Below are 24756 nucleotides of genomic sequence, written 5' to 3'. Positions count from 1 at the left end.
GTTCAGTTCATGGTGCCAAAAATGGAATATGGTTAAAATAAACAGTAATATCTAAGCATATCACATAAACAAATTCATGGGGAATGTGTCCTATGTGATTCTCTTTATTTAGATTTTTTAAGGTTACTTTTTAAGTAGATTCATATGTATTCAGAAAGTACAAAAAGTAATACACTGAAAAGTCTTCTTCCTACTGATGTCCCGTAGCCTCCCAATTGCAGAGACAATCAATGTTATGCATATTCTTCCAGAGATACAAGTAAATTGTATATATATTTAATATATACGCTTTTTGCTCTTTGTACACAAATGATAGACTCTATACTTTTCTATGTTTTACTTTTTTTTTCATTAGTAATACCCATAGGAGAATTTCCTTATCAGTGTATATCAAGCTGCCTCATTCTTCTTGATGACTAAGGAGTATTTTATTGAACAACGTACCATAATTTATCTAACTGGTCTCCCAATCGATGGGCATTGAAAGTTCCCAATCTTTCATTACATAAAAAATACTGCTTGAATGAATAATCCTGTACATACACCATTTTGCACATGCAAATTCCTAGAAGTGTGGAATTGCTAGGTAAAAAGATAAGCACATTTGTAATTTTGATACTATTGTTATATTGCCCATCATAGAGGTTTTAAATCTGACTCCTACTGGTGATGTAGGATACTGCCTATTTCCCCACAACTTTTCCCAACATGGTACAGCTGACCCTTGAACAACACAAGTTTGAACTGCACGGGTCCGCTTATGTGGTCCACTTTCAATAAATATATTGAAAAATTTTTTGGCATTTTGTGATGATTTGAAAAAACTCTCAGATGAACCATGTAGCCTAGAAATATTGAAAAAATTAAGACAAAGTTAAGCATGTCATGAATGCATAAAGTATATGTAGACAGTAGTCTATCCTTACATAGGCATAAGGTGAGTGATATTTAATATAAAATTAAAGTGTTTATTTTCTGTGTCATAATTTTGGTTTCAAAGAAGTAAATTATCGTACAATATGCCTTTCTCACTCGTATTGGAGAAACTGCATATCAGTCTATCATCACAGGTAAGTGGTGTTTTAAAAAATGTAACAATGTTTCCAATACTGTATTATGAATATGACTGTAATACTGTATGAGATAAACATTTTATATCAATTCATTCATTAGTGCATAGGCTTGGCTGCCATGAAGCAATTGTATTGTCAATTACACTAGGCGACCATAAAGCAATCATATTGCTGCTTCTTCATTTTCAATGCTTGAGTCACTATATCTGTTAATAAATATGGACTTCTTTTTTACATTATCTTTTCATTTTTGATGTCTAGTGTTAGTAATACATATAACATCTACAGTGTTTTGTATCTTATAAGACAATGTTAATGTAGGTACTGACAATTTGTCTATAAACAGACGATGTAAGCTTACAGTATCGATAAATACAGTATACTTCTGTAAATGTATTTTCTCTTCCTTTTGATTTTCTTCAAAATATATTCTTTTCTCTAGCTTACTTTATTGTAAGAATACAGTATGTAATACATATAACATACAAAATATGTGTTGATCAACTATTTATGTTATCTATAAGCTTCTGGTCAACAGCAGGTTATTAGCAGTTAAGGTTTGGGGGAGTTGTAAGTTACATGTGGATTTTGACTGCACAGGGTGTTGGCACCCCTAACCCCTGCATTGTTCGAGGGTCACCTGTATGTTGCCAAGCAGTTTGATCTTTAACAATCTCAGTGGCTATTACTGCAGTGTTACTTTGTACTTCTCTTATTATGAAAGAGATTTGGCATATGTTAATATATTTTGGAACTGTTTTTTTCTTTCTTTCACTAAATTGTCTGTTCAAGTCCTTTGCCCATTTTTTCTGTTGAGGGGTTGCACTTACGGATTTGTTAGACCTCTTTACATAATCGGAAAATTAGCCCTTTATGAAGGAGTGAATATTTTCTCTAAGTTTGCTATATTTTTAAAGTTTATGGTAGTTTTTCAACATAGAATTTTAAATTTTTATGAAGGCAAACTTCTTTTAATGGGTCCTGGATATTTGTGGTCAAATTTTAAAGACCCTCCTCACTATGAAAGGCTAAAGGTATTCTCCCATAGTATCTTCATTCTTTTAGTGTTTCCTTTTTGGTGCATTTTAGTCTTTGATTTCATTTGAATTGATCTCAGTGTATGGTGTGAGGTATAGATTCAACCTCATCTTTCTTTACAACTGGCTCCAGAGTTTTCCCAAAATGTGTACTGAATAGTTCATTTAGGAATCCCAGCTCCCTACCTCTGCATGTTTTCAGCTTCTTCAATGGTCTCAGGCAAAGTCTTCCCTTTGGTCTCTGGGAGCAATAACACCAGTCCTCCAGCAATCAGGCCAACTACAGCTGAAAACCAACAGACGCAAGTCACATTCAGAACTGAACCATGCTGGCTCTATAATTAAACTTCTCCTTATTTCTTAAAAAAAAGTTTTTTTTTTTTTTGCTGATTTCCTTACAGATTCCTTTGCTATCTCTGACTGCCCTATTCCCCATCATAAATATTTTGCCCATTCCAAACTCTGCTGGATTACAATTCCTTATAGGGAAATGAAATACTTAACATTTTGAGTCAAGGTTATTCTAGGCTAGAGGACATTGCCATGATATTAAGATACTTTGGAGTCAGAAAATAACTCTGAAAAAGAACCAATGCTAAGAAAAGAAAGAATATAGCTCTGCCAATATAAAGCACTCAGTAAAGAAAATGAGTCAGAAACTTGGATCATTACCAGCAAATAAAAGTAATGAATATGCATTATTTCATAACAGCATTAAATAGTATAGCCAGGCCTTTTATTGGATTTTCATTTATTTATTTTTGCTTTTTATTTTTTTAATTGAAGTATAGTTGATGTACAATGTTCTGTTAGTTTCAGGTGTACAGCAAAGTGATTCATATATATATATGGATATATATATAGTCTTTTTCAGATAGCTAGGCCTTTCTGTTCTGATTCAGGTATTGGATAAATTTCTCTTATTCCTTTTTTCCTTTGTCTCCAGCTGTAATTTTTTGCAGATGTTGGTGTTTTTGTTCCTCTAAATTCCCATTAAGATTTTAGGATTTACGGTTACATCTTTATATGTTTTTCCATCATTGAATGCAGGAAATAGGATGTGGGTTCTTTTGCTAGCTGGGGGGTTTCAAAAAATGCCTGCTAGACTCCACTTTTTGCACGCTTAAAACTGGCAGAAATACGGGCCTCCAGTGTGCAGTGGTTCAGGGCAAAGGCTGTAGCTCTGAGCACCTGGGTCTAGTACTGACACCCCGAGTACTGGTCTCAGAGCCCTGAGAAGTTCTATGATCCCCCTGATACTCCAGACTCCCCGACAGAAAGTGGGGTGGTATCTCCACCACAAAGACTTGTTTAGAGGCTGAAATGAATTCATATTTGTTAAGTGCTTAGAAGAGTGCCTGACACATGGCATGAACTAAATAGTTAACCACTCAAGATCTCCCCAAACCTCGAGAGATTCACTTGGTTGTAACTCATGCAAACAAGAGACATATTCAGCTGGCTTCGATTCTCTGCAGTGAGTGAACTGTGAAGAATATATTAGATAATCAAATTATCATCCATTTAGTACTATATATTTGCAAAGATAGGCCTAATTAACTAGGATATCCCTTATCAATTTTTCCAGTGCTCTTTCAATGATGATTTTTCCAATGTGTTTATTTGTTGGTTTTCAGGCTTCTAGATGACCATTTCGGGCTATTTCAAGAGCACAATTGGCACACCATTATTGTGTGAAAAGAGAAAGAAAAAGTGTAAAACTGTTAGCTTTGCTTCCTGCTAGCTATTAAAAGTTGGTGAGAGAAGGAAACTACCAGCAAAATAAAATTGAGAATTGTCTTTGAGTTTACTTCAATGTTGAAATGCAGTTAAAATCCTTTATCTTTCGATGGAAAGGCAAGGTCCGAGGGAGGGTCTGGGTATGGGGGGATCCTCTGGGTCTGGACTTAGCAATTTTTTGGTTAAATGGTACTAAGAGAAACCAAATATGTACTAATGAAGTAACTATTTTCTACCCAGAAATGTCCCGCTGACCCATGCATCACTCACTGCCCATCTAAGGGAGTGGGCAAGATTGGGATGGAAGGAAGGATCCAGAGCGTGTGAGGGAGCTTCCCCAAGATGGAAAGGGGGCTCTGGGGTCAGGTCCCTTGGCCAGAGCTGAGGGAGGAAAGAATCTGGGCCATGTGCCTCCCAGCAGGGCCAGCCACGCTGGTCATCTCAGGATAAAGAGCTCGTGTTCTATCAACCTGGGCCATCCTGTTATTAAGTTGGAATGCGGAGACATTCACTGGGTCTCTTTCAAGGCTGAGTTCTAGCAACGGTTTGGAGCTGTTGCTGGCAGATCTATGGCAGTAGAAAATTTCCCCTTCACAAATCCCTTGAGAAGAAGGGAATGAGCAGAGACACTTGTGTGTGACAATGCATGACACTAAGGGGAGAACCATCTGCTAACCCCCTGCTGGGCATCCGGGCTGGGCTTTCCCTTGCCACCCCCCCAGATTAAGTTTTGTATGCCCATGGGGAAAAGTGTTACATTTCTGTCAAATTAAAAGAAAGACTCAGGGACTTCCCTGGTGGTGCAGTGGTTAAGAATCCGCCTGCCAATGCAGGGGACACGGGTTCGAGCTCTGGTCCGGGAAGATTCCACATGCCACGGAGCAACTAAGCCCATACGCCACAACTACTGAGCCTGCGCTCTAGAGCCCGCGAGCCACAACTACTGAGCCCATGTGCCACAACTACTGAAGCCCGCACACCTAGAGCCCGTGCTCCGCAACGAGAGAAGCCACCGCAGTGAGAACCCCGTGCACCGCAACGAAGAGTAGACCCCGCTCGCCACAACTAGAGAAAGCCCGCGCACAGCAATGAAGACCCAGCACAGCCAAAAATAAATAAATAAATAAATAAAGACTCAGAATGCGTCTGAAAGAAGATTGAAATGTGTCCATCGAGACCTTGGGGCTAACACTGACAAGGTGAGTGTTAACGTGTATGGCTCTGGAGCCATGTCTGTGTGGACGCACAGAAGGAGAGGACCTGTACCTCCGTCTACCACTGTGGGGAAAGACAACGGAAATGCCCAGGATTCCCAGCCCCTTTCACAGTCTGCAGACTTCGTGTTCAGCATGTGCTGATAATTAGGTTTGTCCCTCGCCTTCTCTCCTGTGGGCTGGTCAGGGAGAGGCAGTCTCAGTGACTGTACATCCTTCAGGGTCAGAGGGAACTGCTGTGCCCATATGCTCCTTAAGTCTAATTGCCGAGGAATCTGAGGACCGGGGTGCCCAGCATGCACACAGGTGTTCCTGTTATTCTAATGCATTTTCTTGGTCTTTGTTTCCCCTGGGTTTTGAAATTGCCCTTTGCAAAATTTTAACCGCCTTTTTTGAAGTAATGAAGTAAAAGCATTTGTATTTTTCTACATCTGGGCATAGAGGAGGCAGAAAGAGTGAGCTCTTGGACAAAGGGGTGGAAATCAGTGAGGAGAGAAGGGTCTTCTTCAGGGGAAACTCCACCTCACTCTCCCTTGACTTTGCACCTCTATGGGCATAAGTCCTCGTGGGCTCCCAGACTTGAGTGTTGGCAGCTGCTAATACTATTAGTAATACTAGTATTACTACACTACTGGTAGTACCAATTACTAGTCATACTTAGTAGTTACTTGCAAACATAGCACTTGTTTCGAGGTAGAAACATGGAGGCCTCTTAAAAGTGGGTTTTCATTCAAAGACATCTCTGAGGATTTCTTACCAAAAACCACCAGTGGAAGCTCATGCCAGATGCTGGTGAGCCGGTAGACCAGGAATGGCGTGATGATGCCCCCGATGTCACACATGGAAGAGCAGACGAGGACCCCAAGGTTCCTGAAACACAGGACACTGATGCATCCTTTGACTTATCAAAGGACAGTGGTTATCTCCCACACCCCCCCAGATAAATACTTCCCCAAATCATTGAAATGTGTGTGTGAACTGAAAGTGTACATGTTATTGTCAATGCACATAAATGATACATGGTACATAATTCCATTCATATTCTGTTGTACTTGTTTTATATGAACTTTCCTGAAGATTTTTAATTGGTGTTGGGGACAATTTTCATTTTTTACTTTCATCACTGTCTCCCCTGCTCTGTTCTATGGTCCTGCTCGGGCTACTCTCCCTCATGTTGACCTTTGGTCATCCCTCTCTGGCAATTCAATAGCTTCTGTTCTTATCACATGGTTTCTGTGTTTTACCCTATCCTGTAAGTGTGAGGTGTGACCTGCATACTGCCTTGAAATGGTCTCAACCTCTCTTACCCTGCATTTTGAAATGTAAGCTGTCCTCCCTAGAAATGATCATACTAAGTAAGTCAGAAAGAGGAAGATAAATACCATATATACCACTTATACGTGGAATCTAAAATATGACACAAATCAACTTATCTACAAAACAGAAAAAGACTCACAGACATAGAGAACAGACTTGTAGTTGCCAAGGGGGAGGGGGCGGCAGGAGAGGGCTGGATTGGGAGTTTGGGATTAGCAGATGCAAACTATTACATATAAGATGGATAAACAACAAGGTCCTACTGTATAGCACAGGGACACAGGGAACTAGATTCAATATCCTGTGATAAACCATAAAGGAAAAGAATATGAAAAAGAATGTGTGTATGTATGTATATATATATATATATATATATATATATATATATATATATATATATATAATGACTGAATCACTTTGTTGTATAGCAGAAATTAACACAACATTGTAAATCAACTGTACTTCAATAAAATAAATTGAAGAAAAAAGTACGGTGTCCTCTGCTGGCACCTGTGGTCGTTCTCACCAGTAAACAAATGTCCCAGCTGCTTTCTTCATGCTGAAGGAAATGTGCTCACCTGATGCATGTGGGGTACAGTTCCGCATTGACCAGGCAGACCATTTCATAGGCCATTGTAATCCCCATTCTACCCAAGCATGCGACAGTAACTCTTAGCCAGCGTAGATCTGAAGGGGAAAACACACCACTGACACATGCTGTGCTCACTCCCTGGTCTCCCAACAGTGTCCCAGGGGCATTTGCAAGGAGAAAGTGCACCCTCCAGAATGGGACAAGAATGCACAATCGGTTCTTCTATAGACTCAGGACAATTCAGCAAAACTCCCCACATCTGTTTGTTTTAGCCTCGGACACAACACTGATACTCTCTTCACTTTAGACCCCAGTGATTAATGACCACACAATTATACCAGCTTCCAAAGTTGCATCAACTTTAGTCTATAGAAGTCCCCCAAAAGAAATAGCATACACCCCCTCCCCCAAATAGCATTTTTCTCTTTGTGGTCTTCTAACCCCTGCTCTGGGCCAGCTTGATGGCCTGTGGCATGGGTCCTCCTAGCCTCTCTTGTTATATTACATCAAAGAACCACTGGGTGTTATTATATTACATCAGGCAACCACTGGGTGCCACTGTTCTTAAAGGCAGAGTTGCCATATGGGTTCACTCAGGAAGGTCCCAGATATTTTGTTCATTCTTTCCAAACTGACTTGGATGTTAAATGACATGGTCTTTCTCTCAAAGGGCTGTAATACCCCCTCTTCTCAGGGCCTTGGAAGACAAGACCCCAGCTTGGCCTGACACTTACCCTCAGGGATAAAAACCGAGGCTAAACAGGCTGCCCCTGCCACCATATTTGATGCAGCCCATGGATGACGGCGACCCACGCGGTCAATTGTGACGAGGATGATGAAGGCGGCCGGGAATTCGACCAGGGCAGAGTAGAGGAAGTCCAGGTAGATGTTGCTCCCGGCGAGGCCCATGTACATGATGAGGCCCTGGTAGAGAACAGAGCTCGTGAACCTGAGCAAAGAGGAGAGCTCAGGTCAAGCCAGGTACCAGGAGCAAGTCACAGAAAGGTTGATTGTAGGTCACCTTTTTTTGTCCTCTTATTATGGCTTTTCCCTCTATTCCATTGCTTTAACATCATCTGACCCACTGCGGGGGCTGGCTGTGACCCCAGAACCAGGAAAGGGGAAGAATTAGGCTAACATTCCTTGACCAAATTGAAAGGCAAGAAGAAAGGTCTTACTAGAGTGATTTATTTAGTAAACTGTATCAAGCTATTAGTGGTTGTTAATTATTTTTCTCTTTGTGGTCTTCTAATGCAGTCGAAATCACAGGGATTGACTACTTAATCCAAATATTAGGAACCCAGGAGACCAAATGGGTACCAAATTCCCAAATGGGTACAGGCCCACTTTTGATGATTTATCTTCTGATGTGATACAGCAACATTTTGATCTAGTTTTGTTGGCTAAAAATGTTCATTGTCTGTAATGGAAAATATGAGGATGATTAGCAAGAATCACAATTACTCAGAAAAAGAAAGGATAATGAAGCCAAATTTCCCTGATGCATTTTACATGCAATATCGTGAAGGCTGCTAAATTAATTCCTGATGAGCTTTGCTTTTGTCAGTGACTGTGAAGCTTCCTTTGGCTGATGTGAGTCGTCCCAGTGAGGCCGCCCGGTGAAGGGAAGCATGCTGCAGCAAAGGAGACTGTTGCAGGGCCCACAGCACAGGGCTCTGGAGAAGCCTGCAGGCGGTGAGGATGGTCAGGCTTGTTATTGGATTGTGGAGCCAGTGGATTATTCCTGTGGTTTATTCTTCTTTTTTTTTGAATTTTTGAATTTTGTTTTATTTTTTTATACAGCAGGTTCTTATTAGTTATCCATTTTATACCTATTAGTGTATATATGTCAATCCCAAACTCCCAATTCATCACACCACCACCACCCCCTGCCACTTTCCCCCTTGATATCCATACATTTGTTCTCTACATCTGTGTCTCTATTTCTGCCCTGCAAACCGGTTCATCTGTTCCTGTGGTTTATTCTTGTTCGGGAAGTTTACTTATTTATTTTCTCCAGGTAGAAAAGAAAAATAAAAGGCCTTGTACAATCAGGAGAGATGTACACTCATCATCAATTAATCTATACCACAAGGACCTACTGTATAACACAGGGAACTATACTTAATATTTTATAATAACCTATAAAGGAAGAGAATCTGAAGAAGAATATATACATGTACATGTATGTATATACACATATATATAACTGAATTGCTGTGCTGTACACCTGAAACTAACACAATATTGTAAATCAATTATACTTCAATTGAAAAAAATTAATCTATACCAATAGTTCTCAGTTTGACTATATATTAGAATCACCTGGAGGATTTTGAAAGTATTGGTTCCTGGGCCCTTCCCTCGACCAATTAAATCCATATCCTTGTCAGGGAGGGGTCTGGCCTTGGCATTTTACTATCTCCCAGGTGATTCTTTTTTTTTTTTGCAGTATGTGGGCCTCTCACTGTTGTGGCCTCTCCCATTGTGGAGCACAGGGTCTGGACACGCAGGCTCAGCGGCCATGGCTCATGGGCCTAGCTGCTCCGCGGCATGTGGGATCTTCCCGGACCGGGGCACGAACCCGCGTCCCCTGCATCGGCAGGCGGACTCTCAACCACTGCACCACCAGGGAAGCCCAGCCCAGGTGATTCTTAAGGGAAAGCCAAGGTTGAGAATGTAGTGATCTATGCGTTGGGACTGTAAGCTGATTTCAACATCTGCCTGAGAAAAATGATTTCAGGAAAACCACCTATCAATGAGCCTACTTGCAATCCACTGTTGATGCTAACTGGACCCAGGCTATGTTTTGAAGGTACTCTTTGTCCCTCCCTTTATGTGGATGATTCAGATTAAAAGAATTTGGAAGGATTTTGAAGTGAAAAATAATCTTTACCAGTTGTACATCAAGATCAAAGTGTGTTTCCTTATCTGAGGGGTTCTGACCAAGTCAAGAAATGAAGGATTCAACTTCTCACCAACTTCCTCATCAGATCCGGGGCTCTAAGAATAGAAAAAATAGGAACAGCTTTGTATATTTCATGATGGCGTCCCAGGGTCATCCAGGGAACATAATGCCTTACACTTGCTGAGTGCTTTTAACGTGCCCAGGACTAGCTAAGCCCTTCACACACATTAGCTTGTTTAATCATTACAACTACCCTACAAGTTAGGTCTACAATTTTCACCTCATTTCACAGAAGAGGAAGCTGGGCTACAGAGAAGTGAGGTAACTCATGCACGTATATAAAGGGATACTGCTGGTAAAGCAGGTGGGGTAAAATCAAGGCCCAGACCAGTGGCCCTGAGGGCTGAGGGCATTGATACGCCCTCTCTGCACACCTGGACCAGTGTGTGGCCTAAAGGTCAGGAGAGTGATCTGGGACCCTGGCACTCAGTCCAGCAATGGAATCGCCTGGAGCTCGTTAGAATGAAAGATCTCAGGCCCCAGCCCAGACAGATGGAACCCAAATCTGCATGTTCACAAGGTCCCCAGGTGATTCTGTGCACAGAATTGAGAAGCCCTACTCTAGATGACACAGTAGGTGGTGGAGGGGATATTTCATCTCCAGGGTTCAGGAAGCAGAACCCTTGTGAGACCCACTCCCCTATGTCTCCTTCCTGGAGCAACACATGATGTTGTGTGAAAGATCCAGGAACGAGGGGAAGAAGTCTCCAGGAGACCAGCAGTGACCAGACTTACCACCCTCACGTGAACTCTGACCTTGAGCGAGACAGTGACCCACATGTGCCTTATTCCCTGGCCAGTTTCTGAGAGGATCTGAAATCCAAGAGTCAGTGCTATGCCTGTCATTCATGGGAAAAAATACATATTCCAAACACCCAGAAACCAGAGAGGAACTGAAGAAAAAGAGCTCTGAGCCCCCAAATCCTCACTCTAAATGCCACGTCAATCTCAAATTCTTACAGGTCACTCATCTTAGAGCCTCATCAGAAATGACTTACTCTTCTTATTTCAGTATAAATTCCTAATAAGCTTGATATTCTCTTTTCCAAGCCTTGTCAGATGAAAAGGTTTAAATTAAAGGTGATGAGGTCCGCTAAAGGCAAAACACTAAATGCAGAGAAAATGAACACTTCAGTAATTTGTTCTATTCAGGAAGGCAGGGGTTGCTTAAAATATTTTGGGATAATTTCTATCCAAAATTTTAAAAATTCTAAGAAATTATTTGTGTTTGAAGAATCTTCCCTCTGGGGAAAACCTCCCTCCCTGAGGATGTTGATGGACATGCAGGCAAACAAGACTTCGAATACCGGGGCCTAAGGGGCAACATGGTCAAGATGTGAACAAGATAGAAGCCCTCATTTGACTTTTAAAAGTTTTGGCTTCCTTTAGTTTTGTTTTCCATCTGCTTAAAATATTCTACCAGGGAACCACAAGTCTTAGTACACCAGAAATATCCTGTTGCACATGGTGGGTGGACCCCTTCTGCCACTCCCCACTGCGACAATGCACGGTTTTCCCAAATCTTTCTTTTCACTGTTCCCTGATTTGATACTTCAGCTGCTGACTCACCTGAAGAGAGGGAGGCAGAGATTTTCCATTTTTCTTTGCTATGTGCTTAATGATTTTCATGGCTTTAGCATCTTTGTTCTGGGAGATCAGCCACCTAGGAGACTCAGGTACACACCTAGGGCACAGAAAAAGTGTCATCAGTGCTGTTAAGTGAAGGGGAAAATCTTACTGAACACCCACCCCCAGGGGTCATAAGGAGATTTCTGTGGCGGATCTTACACAGTGAAGTTTGGTTGGATCTACAAAGGAAATAAAACTGTGCAGGGGCTACACAGTAAAGGGAACCATCAACAAAATGAAAAAGCAGCCTACTGAATGGGAGAGAATATTTGCAAACCATGTATCTGATAGAGGGTTAATATCCAAAATATATAAAGAACTCATGCAATCCAATAGCAGAAAACCAAGCAATTTAATTTAAAAATAGGCAGAGTATCTGAATAGACATTTTTCCAAAGAAGACATACAGATGGCCAACAACTACGTGAAAAGATGCTCAACATCACTAATCACCAGGGAAAAACAAATCAAAACTACAGTGAGGTATCACCTCACACCTGTCAGAATGGCTGTTATCAAAAAGACAAGAAATAAGTGTTGGCAAGGATGTAGAGAAAAGGGAATCCTGGTGCACTATTGGTGGGAATGTAAATGGGTGTGGCCACTATGGAGAACAGTATGGAGGTTCCTTAAAAAAATTAGAACTACTGTATGATCCAGAAATCCCACTTCTGAATATTTATCTGAAGAAAACAAAACACCCCAAATACCTATTTTCTACTCTTCTGTGGAGCTTGTAGAATTGTAAGAAAATTAAATTTGACTCTATTGAGTGAAAGTGGCAAGAAGTGCTTCAGAAATAGTCAGAACTTGGATAACAGGTGGGCCTTCTCTGTCATGCTAAAGCATTAGGTCTTTATTCTGAAGGGAATCAAACTACTGAAAGACGTTTAAGCAGGAGAGTAACGGGGTGGGCCTGGATTTTTACAGTGCGGCGTGAAACATGGATTAGAGGATGGGAAAGCTGATGTCAAAGAGACCAGTTATGAGTCTACCCAGAAATCCAGGCAAGATATAATGGATTCCTAATGAGAATAGGGGAAAAAAGGAATGGTTTCAGAGATATAAAGGGGGTAGAAAGGATATAGGGATGAAACTAAGGACCACTCTCAGAGTTTTACTGGCTTTTGGAGGAGAAATAGGCTTCCTGGGAAGGGTTGAGATGTTTAATTCTTAGACAAGACAACTATGGGAAGAACAGGTAGATATGTCCAGGAGCTAAATAAGTGGGTTTTTTCATAGGAGAGAGATTTGATTGATAATCTAGCATCCCTCTTGCTTTATCTCAGGTAAACTTGCATTAGAGTTTCTGATAGTTTCTTCTGTTTTTACTGTTTTCCATGTTTCCCGTGGGCAGGGGTGACAAACATATTTCACTTGCCCTGGTAACTCTGATTGATTGGTTTGGTCTCTCTGGGGTTCCATGTTGGCCTAATCTGGGATAAAGACTGCTGTGATTGATTGGGGATGTCTGCTTTGGGCATGGTATTGGAAGTGGTGACAAAAGTGCCATACTTCCCCTTCTCTGTTCTGAAGTTTCTTCTGAGGAGGGGCAGAATAAGAACAATAATATTGTCAGTCTCTTTAAAGGGTATCATGGCTACTGGAAGCTACTTTAAACACCACAAAAATAAGGTGAAAAATGTGAGATCCAAGTCATAAAACTCTTAAGTTCAAAGTGAAAGAACATCTGATTTCCATAGGGGAAGACAGGTTAAAGCTTATGATTTTTATCCCCGAAACATGGACCTGGGTTTCCTGTGAAACAGAAGAGTGAAGGATATCTTAGTTTCGAAGGATGGTGTGCATTGGGGAAGACGGTCTCTTTAGCTAAATAAAATATCTCAGTCTATCTCCTCTTGTTCCACGTGGACTTACCAGTAATAGAGCAAGAAGCAGAAGTTGGGCAGAGTCACTGTGAACTGCAGCCACCTCCAGTGCGGAAGGACGTATGCCACCCCAGCGAGCACCAGGAGCCCAAACGTAAAGGCCACTTGGTAAAATATCCCCACCGTTCTCCGGTAGCTCAGCCCAACAAGTTCTGTAACTGCAGAGAGAACCCACATGGTCAACGCAAGTCAGTATGACAGTGCGTTGGCTGTCTAACTATGGGGAAACTAGAATGCCAACTCAAAAAGTAGCCCAAGTTCTAGAATTTTCTATACAGCCCTCTGAAAACTTTTAAATGTTCTTTGGGACCTATTTTGTTATGATTCCTGCTGTTGTGTTAATTAATGTAAAATCTTATAATCCCATATTACATGGGGTAAACATTGACTTTAGAGCATAGATGATTTTCACGTAAATGAATAGCTCAATATAACTTGTCCTCTTACATGAGTTAAACATTTTCTTGGCAATCCTGTTAATGTGTTTAAATGGCTTGGAAACCTGGTGGTGGGGTTCCAAGCTGACCGGAGTCAGCTAGTACTGGCTTGCAAGAACTGATTTTTAAAATTTCAGGAATTTTACAAGCTGGTTTTTAACCCATTGGTATCTTAAAAGCAGTCATGGTGGGAGTATTTACAACTTAGAAATTGGAAAACACCATGAATCAGGCTTTTGATTTTCTAAGACCTGGTGTATGAGCATAACACTGTACATGGTATAATAATCAGCCTTATCCAATCCCATGACTACAGCATGGCAGAAGTATGAAGTCTGTGGTACATGGATTTAAGAAATAGTCATTTTTATATTACAGATATTCTAGAATTGAGATTCTAGATATTCCATGAACCACAGAGTTTTGCTTTAAATGTTTGGTGATCATGTTAAAGACTTCAACTATTTGTAAACCAAATAGAAATGCACTCTAAAATTATTTCTATAAATCACTGTGAACTATCCAAAAGCATTTTAAAAAAACAGACAAAATTATGTACATGCTTAATAAATAGAAATGTCTGTCTTTCAGAGTGGTTGGGGTCATGGATGAGGTCTTGGGGTGGCAGGTAGAAAGAGGGTGAATGAGAGGTGCACCTTAAGGACATCCAGAGGGACTGGAGAAGAAATTAATGGGAGAAGGATGAAATTTAAACTCAAATTCTACATATTTCTACATGTCACGTGTATGAGAAACCAAACTTCCCATCGAATAACTGCGTACATTAATTCCTTTGTTGCCCAGACATAGATCAGGTGACGACCATGACAGGCACCTGAGAATATTAGGCACCATCTCCTCTTCATCTCATAGAATCCCCCAAATTAACTTTACTGGGTCATATTTTAAGCACACGTATTCTAGTTCTCCTGTGCGAAATGAAAGATTGATTAATATTATTTTAATTTCAGTGTCCATTTCCCTTTGTGTAGATGCTATTTGAATGTAGCAGAAGGGCACGCAATGATGGAGTGAATTCCCAAGATCTAATTGTGGTGGCAATTCTCCTTAATACGAATTTACAGATGCTCTGCTGTTATAATTCAAATATTCTCTTATAATCCATGGAGCTTAAGCATAACCCTGGTTCCTAATGAGTAGGATGTAAATGATATTCCTGGTCCTACACATGGCTCGCTGAGGAACCGAGACTGACCACAGTACTTCTATCCTTGGTTTCCTTGCATATACATTGAGGCTAACTGTGGTTTGCTAGAATAGATGGACTCAAATTAATAAAGCCCCTTATAAATCTAATATATTCTCATCAATGAATTTTCTCTCTGTAAAGCCTGAAGGCTAGATTTCCTCTCTATGGTACACCCCAGGGCACAGAAAACAAAAATTCCTGAAGAGTTATATAAGAGTTTGGATGGCATGATGTTTACTCTCATTCCTGCTTCATTGTTTTCTTTCTAGGAGGAATGCAGAATGAGTTTACTGAAAAGATTTCAGAAATTCTTTTGATACAGAAGAAAATTCTTTCAACATTGTCTTGAAGCTGAGTCCATTTTCCTGTGCAGCTACCCTCACGTGATTGACTATATTTTGCCAGCAATGTCCCCCACAGCTACAATCACAAGCGTTCTTACTCAGGATGTAGCCTATTAACCAGCCTGCCTTGCTGACCAGTCCTTGGATTAAGCGAAAAATTAGCATCCATGTATAGGTTGGGGAAATAGCCATGAGAACTCCAGATGAAGCATTTATGAGGATTGTAATCAAGAGGCAGGGCTTACGGCCAAACCTGCAAGGAGAAAACAAAGAGAGGGAATGGAATTAGATTAGATTCATGAGGGTTGTAGAAAAATCATGGAAGTTATGGAACTCTAAACTAAAGTGGAGGTTATCTCTGAATTATGGAAATTCAGGAGGTACAGACTGATACCCACCAAGACAATCCCTGACTTCTGGTCAGTTCCATCAGGACTTTGCACCAGGGCACTATGTATAAACCTGAAGCCCAGTGAGGCGCATTCACCCTGGGCTGGAGCACCTCTCAGCCCCCCACTGTGGAGGGTACGTGGGGAGGGGGTGATTCTTCAGGCCACCCAGTGCTGAATGCCCCAAGGGCCCATCTAGGTCTTCTGTCATCACATGAGCTGGGCCTTTTCACCAACAGTCTCAACTAGTTGCCCACTGAGGAGCTTTTGCTTTAGAAAAAACAAAATTCCGTGTTCAATGTATTTCCCCATCCATTTTCAACACTGCCTTTGGACTTCATGGTATTTGTGTGTCTCCATGGAAACGGTCTTTTGTGTGGCACTGTCATCATCTCACCTGTTGCCATCCCATAGGCCTTTGCCGTGGAGTACCTTAGCAGGATTGCTCCCGCACATTTTATTTGAGACTTAGGTCCCATCGGTTTAGGGACCTGGAGAGGGTCTCCGTGCACAGAGTAGACGGAAACGTGGGAACCTGGGTTTAACCTTGGCCTTACCGCTGACTAGGAGGTCAGGCGAGTTATGTGGCTTTTCTCAGTTTCTTCATCTGGAGAAGAGCTATCTGACCCAGCCTGACCAGGGGATTAAGTGCGTATTACATCTAAAGAGCTTCGCACCCAGCCCTCCTCCCCCCCTCCCTCCCTCCCTCCCTTTGCGAAGCTGCCTCTCTGAAAGCTGACTTGAGGTTCAGTCTCTTTTTTCCACATTTCATCATGTCCTCTTGGTTTTGTTCTAAAAGACGCCCTAATTAGCTGTTAGTGGACATTTTAAAAATTCTTCATGCAAAGCGATGTCTTATTTACTTTTTGTTTGTTTCTCCACTTCACACTGAATGTCAGGAGTGCTGCCGCGTCCTTAGCAGGTGCACATTTGATGTGGCTGGACATGTTTTAATTGCTGCTCTTCTTTCAGGCAATTTGTGCTCTAGCGACCAAAACGAACTGACCATTTGAAAAGAATCCACAACATTGTTAATAATTACTTGGGATTATTAAGGCTTTAAATCTGAAATTTAAAGATCAAGCAGTCTCATTAGTAATTCATGTAAACTGCTAAACTTCTTAAAACCCTGTGTTGACCACATCATTTTAAACTTCTCAGTCAGTGGTTCCCCACTGTAAGCATATACCCCCTGGACGTTTATCCACAGCCTTCCAAAGTCACATCAGCACAATGTTTTAGCCTTTCTTCCTGAACCCCTCCCTTTACCCTCAAAGAATTGATAAGTATGTGCTGAAGTGATAACTCTTCAACTTCCAAAGTTGACTCAGCCCAATCCCAAAGCACCATAATCATGCTCCTGTATATGGACAAAATCCCATGGCTGATGAGAGGGAACATTCACCATCTGAAACTCAGTGCGTGGAAGCCTTCAGAGAATCGAATCTACCAATGCAGAACAGCTTCACTAGGGGACATGTTCACATAAAGACACAATACTATTAAAACAATAAGGCAGGGACTTCCCTGGTGGCGCAGTGGTTAAGAATTTGCCTGCCAATGCAGGGGACACGGGTTCGAACCCTGGTCCGGGAAGATCCCACATGTGTGGAGCCACTAAGCTCATGTGCCACAACTACTGAGCCTGTGCTCTAGAGCCCACGAGCCACAACTACTGAGCCCGTGTGCCACAGCTACTGAAGCCTGCACACCTAGAGCCCGTGCTCTGCAACGAGAGAAGCCACCGCAATGAGAAGCCCATGCACCGCAACGAAGAGTAGCCCCTGCTCGCCGCAACTAGAGAAAGCCCGCGCGCAGCAATGAAGACCCAACACAGCCAAAAATAAATAAATAAAATAAAATAAAATGAAATGAAAAAACACAATGGGGCAGGGCTGGAAGAAATTTTGGCGATTTGGGAGAGTGGTTCGAGAACCCTCCCCCCACTTCCTACCCTCCCACAACAGAACCACTTAAGTGGTTAAATGAAAAACGAAGAGCAAATAAAAGAGAATGGGGTGAGCTCCAGGACTGCTGGCTTCAAAAGTCCTTTAGCTACTTGCTACTCAGACTGTAGTCTGGGGCTATCAGCATCACGGTCAAGTGGTTAGAAATGCAGATTCTCAGGCCCACTCCAGACCCACTGGATCAGAATCATAACTCTAACAAAACCCCAGGTGGTTAATATGGACGTTACCATTTGGGAAGCACTGCTTTCCTTTCACTGAGCCTCAGTCTCCTCATCTGCAAATGGGATAATAAACTCTCCTTTCAAAGGCTGTTACGATCCTAAGTGAAATGTAACACACAGGGATGCCCAGTAAGATGACTGGCACATAGTACGTAGGGGAGAGCTAGTTTTGAAAGATTCCACAGAGTTGAGTACGTTTGACTGCGACCCACTGGGACTTTGATTCTGCCTTGATCTCGTTCCACGGTGAAATCTGGACAGTGCACTGCTGGCTCTTGAGAGCTGATTGATAGACTTTCAGAAACTTTGTGAGCTGATGGTTAAACACAGCCATTATTAAAAATGAAAGTACACACTTACAATAAAGTAAATTTTGCTAAAACACGTGTAATAAATATGCAAAACATCTCTTCCTAATTATTTTACTGTGTTTGACCATTATCTATGCTCAGGAAGTTTTTTATGTCTATCTGTTGTAGTTGTATGGTGGAAATACCATAGAATGGTGAATATGCCTAGCCAACTCTGTGTTCAGTGACCTCACTTTGGTAGCTTGAAATGGACCACTGTGGGAGCCTTGACAACATGGAGATCAACAAACCCTACAAATTGAGGCTTTTTCCTTCAGAGAGTCAGTTGTTAAACATTTACAAGCCTGACACTAAATTACTGACCATTAGAGTAAAAAAACCTTGAATTGGTGAGAGATTACTTTTTTGGTGTCAGGTGATTCTGAAAATCATTCTTTAGGAGGTTTGAATGATGAAACAAATTAGACATCTTACAAAAGGTTTATTTTCAAAATCTCTAGCATATATCCCCAGTCCCTCCCTCCTTCTCCTTGCAAAGGTGACCTTCAGAAAGTCGACTTGGTGTAAGGCTCAGTATTCTTATTATAACCTGTTCATAACGTGCTCCTGGCTTTCTTCTAAAAGACACCTTCATCAGCTGTTAGGTCATATTGTTACAGGAGAGAACCAAGTCTGACTACATGTTGGATCTGTTTCTTTGACTTTAACCTTTGCTTTCTGCTCTTTTTGTTCACTAAAGTGATACTGTCTCTACATAATGGCCTGCCTCAGGGAACCCTGCCCCTCTGCCTGAATGTTAAACCAAAGTGCCTTTGTTCAGGGAAACATCTGGACCCTGTCCACCTGCCGATGGCTGCAAGGAAGAAGAAATGAGCACATCCCCTCCCCGAGGCTGGCCATTCCAGGGGATATTTGCAAAACTTATGGTGTTTTTACTTTACTTCCTCATCTCCTCCCCCTCTCTGTTCTATAAAACAAACTGGCATCCAAACCCCGATAAGCTGGTTACTTTGGGGACCCAGCCTGCCATCTTCTCGGTCTGCTGGCTTTCCGAATAAAGCCGTGTTCCTTGTCTCAACACTTCGTCTCCAATTTATTGGCCTGTCAAGTGGCGAGCAGAGTGAACTTGGGCTCAGTAACAATATTTTAAAAATTCCTCATAGCTGACAATCTATTTTATTTAGTGTTGCTTTAATCTGTAGCATCAGATGGGTTTCCATGAGATTCTTGTTCCATTCTATAAAACCTGACAATTATTCAGTAATAGGCATTAAATGTGCAATAGATAGTGTCCTTTTCGGACCCGTAGGGTGGTTGCCTTCTTACGCACCCTTACCTGCATTCACAAACAGAAGAGAAGGGGGCAGCAACCAACCAGACTTCAGACAGTTTAAGAAAAAGAAAGAGAGGGCTGTACACAGCTTTGGGGAGAAGAATAATGAGTAGTCAATTTTGCATGGGAGATTTCAACAATAGGAACAAAATCACGAGGTCATCTAAGAAGGTGGTAATTGACCAGCTTTTTTTTTTTTTTTTTTTTTTTTTTTTTTTTTGCGGTATGCGGGCCTCTCACCGTGGTGGCCTCTCCCGTTGCGGAGCACAGGCTCCGGACACGCAGGGGCAGCGGCCATGGCTCACGGGCCCAGCTGCTCCACAGCATGTGGGATCTTCCCGGACTGGGGCACGAACCCACGTCCCCTGCATCGGCAGGCGGACTCTCAACCACTGCGCCACCAGGGAAGCCCTTGACCGGGGATTTTAAGTCAGGAAGAGAATGATAATCGGTCTTCTACCCTGAGCGGGATGGGAATAATCAACGCATTCATTTAACCAGCTGTGAAGCTCAGTCTGTGCTGGCGAGCTGAGTGTTAGAATCTGCTCCTTACATTGGAAGAGCGAGTGGAGAAGGAACCGGGAGCCAGGGGTCCAGACCGCCACCCGCGGGGGGCAGGGCGCACTCCCGACCACCCGCGTCAGGGCGCCTCGCGAGACTTCAGGGGTCATTTCAGGGGTCATTTCCAAACCACCGGCCTTACTGCCAGTTCTGCGGCAATAAAAGTAAAAGCGAATGACCTTCCTCTGCACCTCACAAGCCTCTTGGCCACACAGCGTCCCAGGAGGAGCCTTTGAAGGGAGGCTGAGCAGACAGTTACAGAAGTGATGTGATGCACGGGGCTGCCTCGTGACCCAGCACCTTCACTGTCACCTTCCCTCCCTCCTGCTGCCACAGGGGGCCCCGGCTGTGACAGTTCAGACGCCCCTGAGGGTGTGATGGATTCAGCCGTCCGTACTAATCTTTAACACACTTGCAAGTTTTAATCCAGACTGTAGTATCATCAGAGAAAGTGTTCTATCTATGTCTCATATGAAGCTCACGGCTTTTGGTTTATCTGTATCAAAGATATAGTTGGGGGCTTCCCTGGTGGCGCAGTGGTTGAGAGTCCGCCTGCCGATGCAGGAGACACGGGTTCGTGCCCCGGTCCGGGAAGATCCCACATGCCGCGGAGCGGCTGGGCCCGTGAGCCATGGCCGCTGAGCCTGCGCGTCCAGAGCCTGTGCTCTGCAATGGGAGAGGCCACAACAGTGAGAGGCCCATGTACTGCAAAAAAAAAAAAAAGATATAGTTGGGGAAGGCAACAAGCATAACGTGTATTTACTTTACCACTTATTTCAGAATTAAATGCATATAGTTATAGCTTATAATAAATTTTAAAAGATTGTATATTTATTAGACAGTTATATGGCACTATCTCACTCTCTCCCTAGGTGACTAATGATTAAAGAGGATGATACTCTCCAAAATGTTGCACACGGTGCCTGAAACATGGGAAATACTCAATAAACAGTCAATATCAGGAATATTAAATAATTAGCACTGATGGCCAAATTACCTAAGGTGCTTAGCAAGTATAAAGCCACCTTTCCTGTTCCTTTCCCTTTTGGGGACTCCTAATAATGTCCAACTGATCATCAACAGAGTAAAGATGCACCTTATGAGGAGCTTCCAGTACAGGGAACCTGGGATTACAAAATAGTGGATAAATAAAAGACATAGGAACAGCTCGAGTAGTATGAGTCACTGAAAACTAGCTCCCGGAGACACGGACCCATGCGCGAGGACCACCTGCTGCACATTCTATGTGGAGAGGTCTCTCCTCATCTCTCTCCAGGGACGTGACAGTAGGAGAGTGGATATTTACTTCTGCCGGTGTGCAGACCCTGTTTCCCTTTCACCAAATTATATCTTAGGTTCCAGACATATAATTACGTGTGGCCCCAGGGCCCCAGTTCAGGAATCGTGCAATGCCACAGGCTCAGGTAAGAACTGTGCTCTACCTGGTTCCAGCACAGGAGAGGCAAGCAGAGGACGGCACAGAGCTCAGAGGCCCTAAAGATGCACGACCAGGTGGATGGCATGAGGCCAAAGCAAGAACTGGGATTACAAAAGGGATCAAATCCTCTATCACTCTCCCTTCTAACTCTAAGCTTCTGGACAGCCCACAAGGAAACACTGCTGCCCAGTATTGAAACATCCCTCTATGATCCAAGAGAATTAGAAAATAAAGACATTGGTCATGCTAATCAAAGCTGTAAGAGAAATCTAAGACCGTCACGACAATTCAGGGAAGTGTGGTCTGTGTGCTCTGGGAATGGATGGTATTCAAGCAGGGGCAGGTGAATCCAAGCGCTCTCCTTGGACTGATTACATTCCACCACTTTTGTACTGTACCTACCTGTCTGCTATGTAGCCGATACCCACAGAACCGATAAAAAATCCTACATTCACAGCCGACTGAAACAGGTCCAGCATCCAGGAGTTGGTACACACTAGGTTAAACTGCGAGGGGCCAGGGTGTCCAGGGTTGGGAGGGAAAGAAAACAAAATTCTGTTAGACACAGCTCAACCCAGGGAACTCAGGAGGTATTCCTTGCATGGCACTGATGTGACTGGATGACAGTAAACCAACTCTTTTCTTGCTCGTGTTAACTTTCTTTACACAACCCCGAAGATGTGTCCCGCAGTCTGTTTAGCATTCCATCTGGCAGTACGTCATCAGGCTGAACTCTGTTTTGGCTAAATGAGCTGAAATTGGGTAATTACTTATGCACAAACCATTTCTCTTTGTAATTTTATTAAATAGGTGTGTGGACACATACAAGCGTTGGCCTAAGGAAGCCAGGCTGTTCAGTGTCTCTTTAAATTAGGGGAATTAGCATCTTACTAATGGCTGTTACCTTTGTCCTCACTTGGAACAGGAGACGGTGCTGGGGAGCCACAGGTGCTGGCCTGGAGGTCGGGAGAAAACCCCTTTCTAGGGCTAAGGACTAACTTTCTCACTTTGTGGCCTTGGGCAAAATTTTTCTCTGCTCTGGGCCTCAGGCTCCCATCTCTGTATGGAGCCGCGTACCGCAAAAAAAATAATAATAATAATAAAATAAAGTTTTATGGTACTTGATCAACAGAATGTGGTGGAAGTTATACTTTGCCATTTTCTGGGTCCAGGCCTTAAGAAACAGGTAGCTTCCTGTGATGGTTAATTTCATGTGTCAACTTGACTGGATCACAGGATGCCCAGATACTTGGTTAAACATTATTTCTACTTTTTAATGATTTTGTTTAATCAAAAATCACAAACATGTTAAGCCAATGGAGGCTGGAAATAAAGAATCACTGTAGAAGGAAAAAAAAGTTTTATGGTGTTAAATCTTCAATCCTCCACATTTCATGTAACTATCAGACCATTTTAGATCCTTCAAATGGCTCTTCTACCTTAATGCCTGTACAGAATATCTTCACATCATCCAAGCAGTCTTTTTAAGTTAAGCAAGGCACCTGGCTTTCTTTGTATTTGCAGAATAATTTTATCCCCCCATTTTGCTTTGTCTCCAATAAAAGCAAGTCTCACTACTATACATAAAACAGACAACTAATAAGGACTTACTGTATAGCACAGGGAACGCTACTCAATACTCTGTAATAATGGCCTATATGGGAAAAGAATATAAAAAAGAGTGGATATATGTATGTGTATAACTGATTCATTCACTTTGCTGTACACCTGAAACTAACACAACATTGTAGATAAACTATATTCCAATAAAAAATTTTAAAACAGCAAGTCTCCATTTTTTCTTTCTATTTATTGAAAAGAGGCCTCATGATTAGATGTTAATGCCAAGTGTAGTTTTTAATAAAACAATAGTACCATAGCATAAGCTCCAACCCCAAATGGTTTGATATGGATACTTCGAGCAAATTAAAGAGAAAAAAATTAGCCATCGAGAGAAAAGTACATTGTATCACAGTAAGGCACCCGTTCAGGTGAGTTCCATGAGGTGTCAGGTGTCCATCTGTACCATGGCAGAATGGAGGGGAAGTCAGGGCTTCCAGAAAAAGAGGAGGCTTGAAAATTTTCCCTTTCCTGGCATAATTTCCAGGAATTCTGATGTTTTTGCTTGCTTCTTACCACTGAGACTTGCATACACCAGAATCACTATTGTCAGAATTTAAAGCTTAAACTCACCTGCTCAACTGCCAGACAAATAAGAGGATGTACGTTTTCTTGAAAACTAGGATTTTATTTTAATTAATTAATTAATTTGTTTGTTTGTTTATTTTTTATAAGATACTTTGAGTCCAAAGAGCACATCTGGCCCTCCCTGGGTTCTTCCTTAAGAAAAACTGCACTCTTTGCTTTCTCCATCCCTTCTAAGTCCCACGATCACCTACCTCGGTCACAATGGAGGAGCCGGGCGTGTCGTACACCCAGCCGTGCCGACAGGGACCCAGAGGCAGGAGGCTGCTGTTGGCGGCCAGGCCGGCCAGCGGGTCCACGCAGCCGAGGGCGCTCTGGTTCCAGTCCACCTCATAGCGGAGGCACTGGCGGGGGAAGGCCTGGCCCTCGGGCCCGGGGCCCGGCACCGTGTAGTTGAGCTCCTCGGCCAGGCTCCAGCCGCATCGACGGCTCAGCTCGGGCACCCCGGGGCTCCAGCAGCGGTGGTCCGGGGTGAAGGCCAGGAAGACGATGCCCACGTAGATGGGGGTGAAGGCGGCAGAGAGCAGAGAGAGGAAGAGAAATGTTTGTTTCTGGAAAAAGTTGAATTCCCCTATGTGTTCTAGGATGTCGTCCACCGTCGGCATTGTTCTGGCGAGAGAAGTCCCAGTGCTGTTTCCTGTGCTGCTCAGACGCCACTGAGCGAGGCTGGGCCCAGCTCAGCACAACCCCGACCAAAAGTCAAAGGGTGAGTTTATTTTAGAAAGCGACCAGCCTTTGGTCCAGACTTTTACTGGTCGGACCAACTCCCAGCCACGCACTTCCCCGGCCACGTGTGTCCTGCTCCCCCGAAACTCCCCGAGCAAGCCACAGGGCAAGATGCTGTGTTTAGTGTAGCATCCCTCTGGTGAGTGGGTCCC

The 24756-nt window shown here is 42.8% G+C and overlaps 1 protein-coding gene across 2 annotated transcripts in view; it reads right to left on the bottom strand.

The window, feature by feature from the left end:
• The window catches only part of SLC22A2 (solute carrier family 22 member 2), a 28502-nt gene extending 4019 nt beyond the window's left edge, over nucleotides 1–24483 (bottom strand). For both annotated transcript variants that reach the window (XM_060115119.1, XM_060115120.1), the window contains exons 1-10: nucleotides 24073–24483; nucleotides 22076–22179; nucleotides 15549–15703; nucleotides 13449–13617; nucleotides 11511–11625; nucleotides 9870–9976; nucleotides 7708–7922; nucleotides 6960–7068; nucleotides 5822–5934; nucleotides 2297–2396 (exon numbers count right to left, since the gene is read on the bottom strand). In XM_060115119.1, coding sequence (XP_059971102.1) covers nucleotides 2297–2396; nucleotides 5822–5934; nucleotides 6960–7068; nucleotides 7708–7922; nucleotides 9870–9976; nucleotides 11511–11625; nucleotides 13449–13617; nucleotides 15549–15703; nucleotides 22076–22179; nucleotides 24073–24483 — 1598 coding nt within the window. The remainder of the gene's footprint in view (nucleotides 1–2296; nucleotides 2397–5821; nucleotides 5935–6959; nucleotides 7069–7707; nucleotides 7923–9869; nucleotides 9977–11510; nucleotides 11626–13448; nucleotides 13618–15548; nucleotides 15704–22075; nucleotides 22180–24072) is intronic.
• Between the last annotated feature and the right edge of the window lie 273 nt (nucleotides 24484–24756).

The sequence above is a fragment of the Mesoplodon densirostris genome, chromosome 12 (genome assembly GCF_025265405.1).
Source record: "Mesoplodon densirostris isolate mMesDen1 chromosome 12, mMesDen1 primary haplotype, whole genome shotgun sequence".
Lineage (NCBI taxonomy): Eukaryota > Metazoa > Chordata > Mammalia > Artiodactyla > Ziphiidae > Mesoplodon > Mesoplodon densirostris.
The sequence above is the reverse complement of the archived record's forward strand: the minus strand, read 5'-3'. Positions and strand labels throughout refer to the sequence as shown.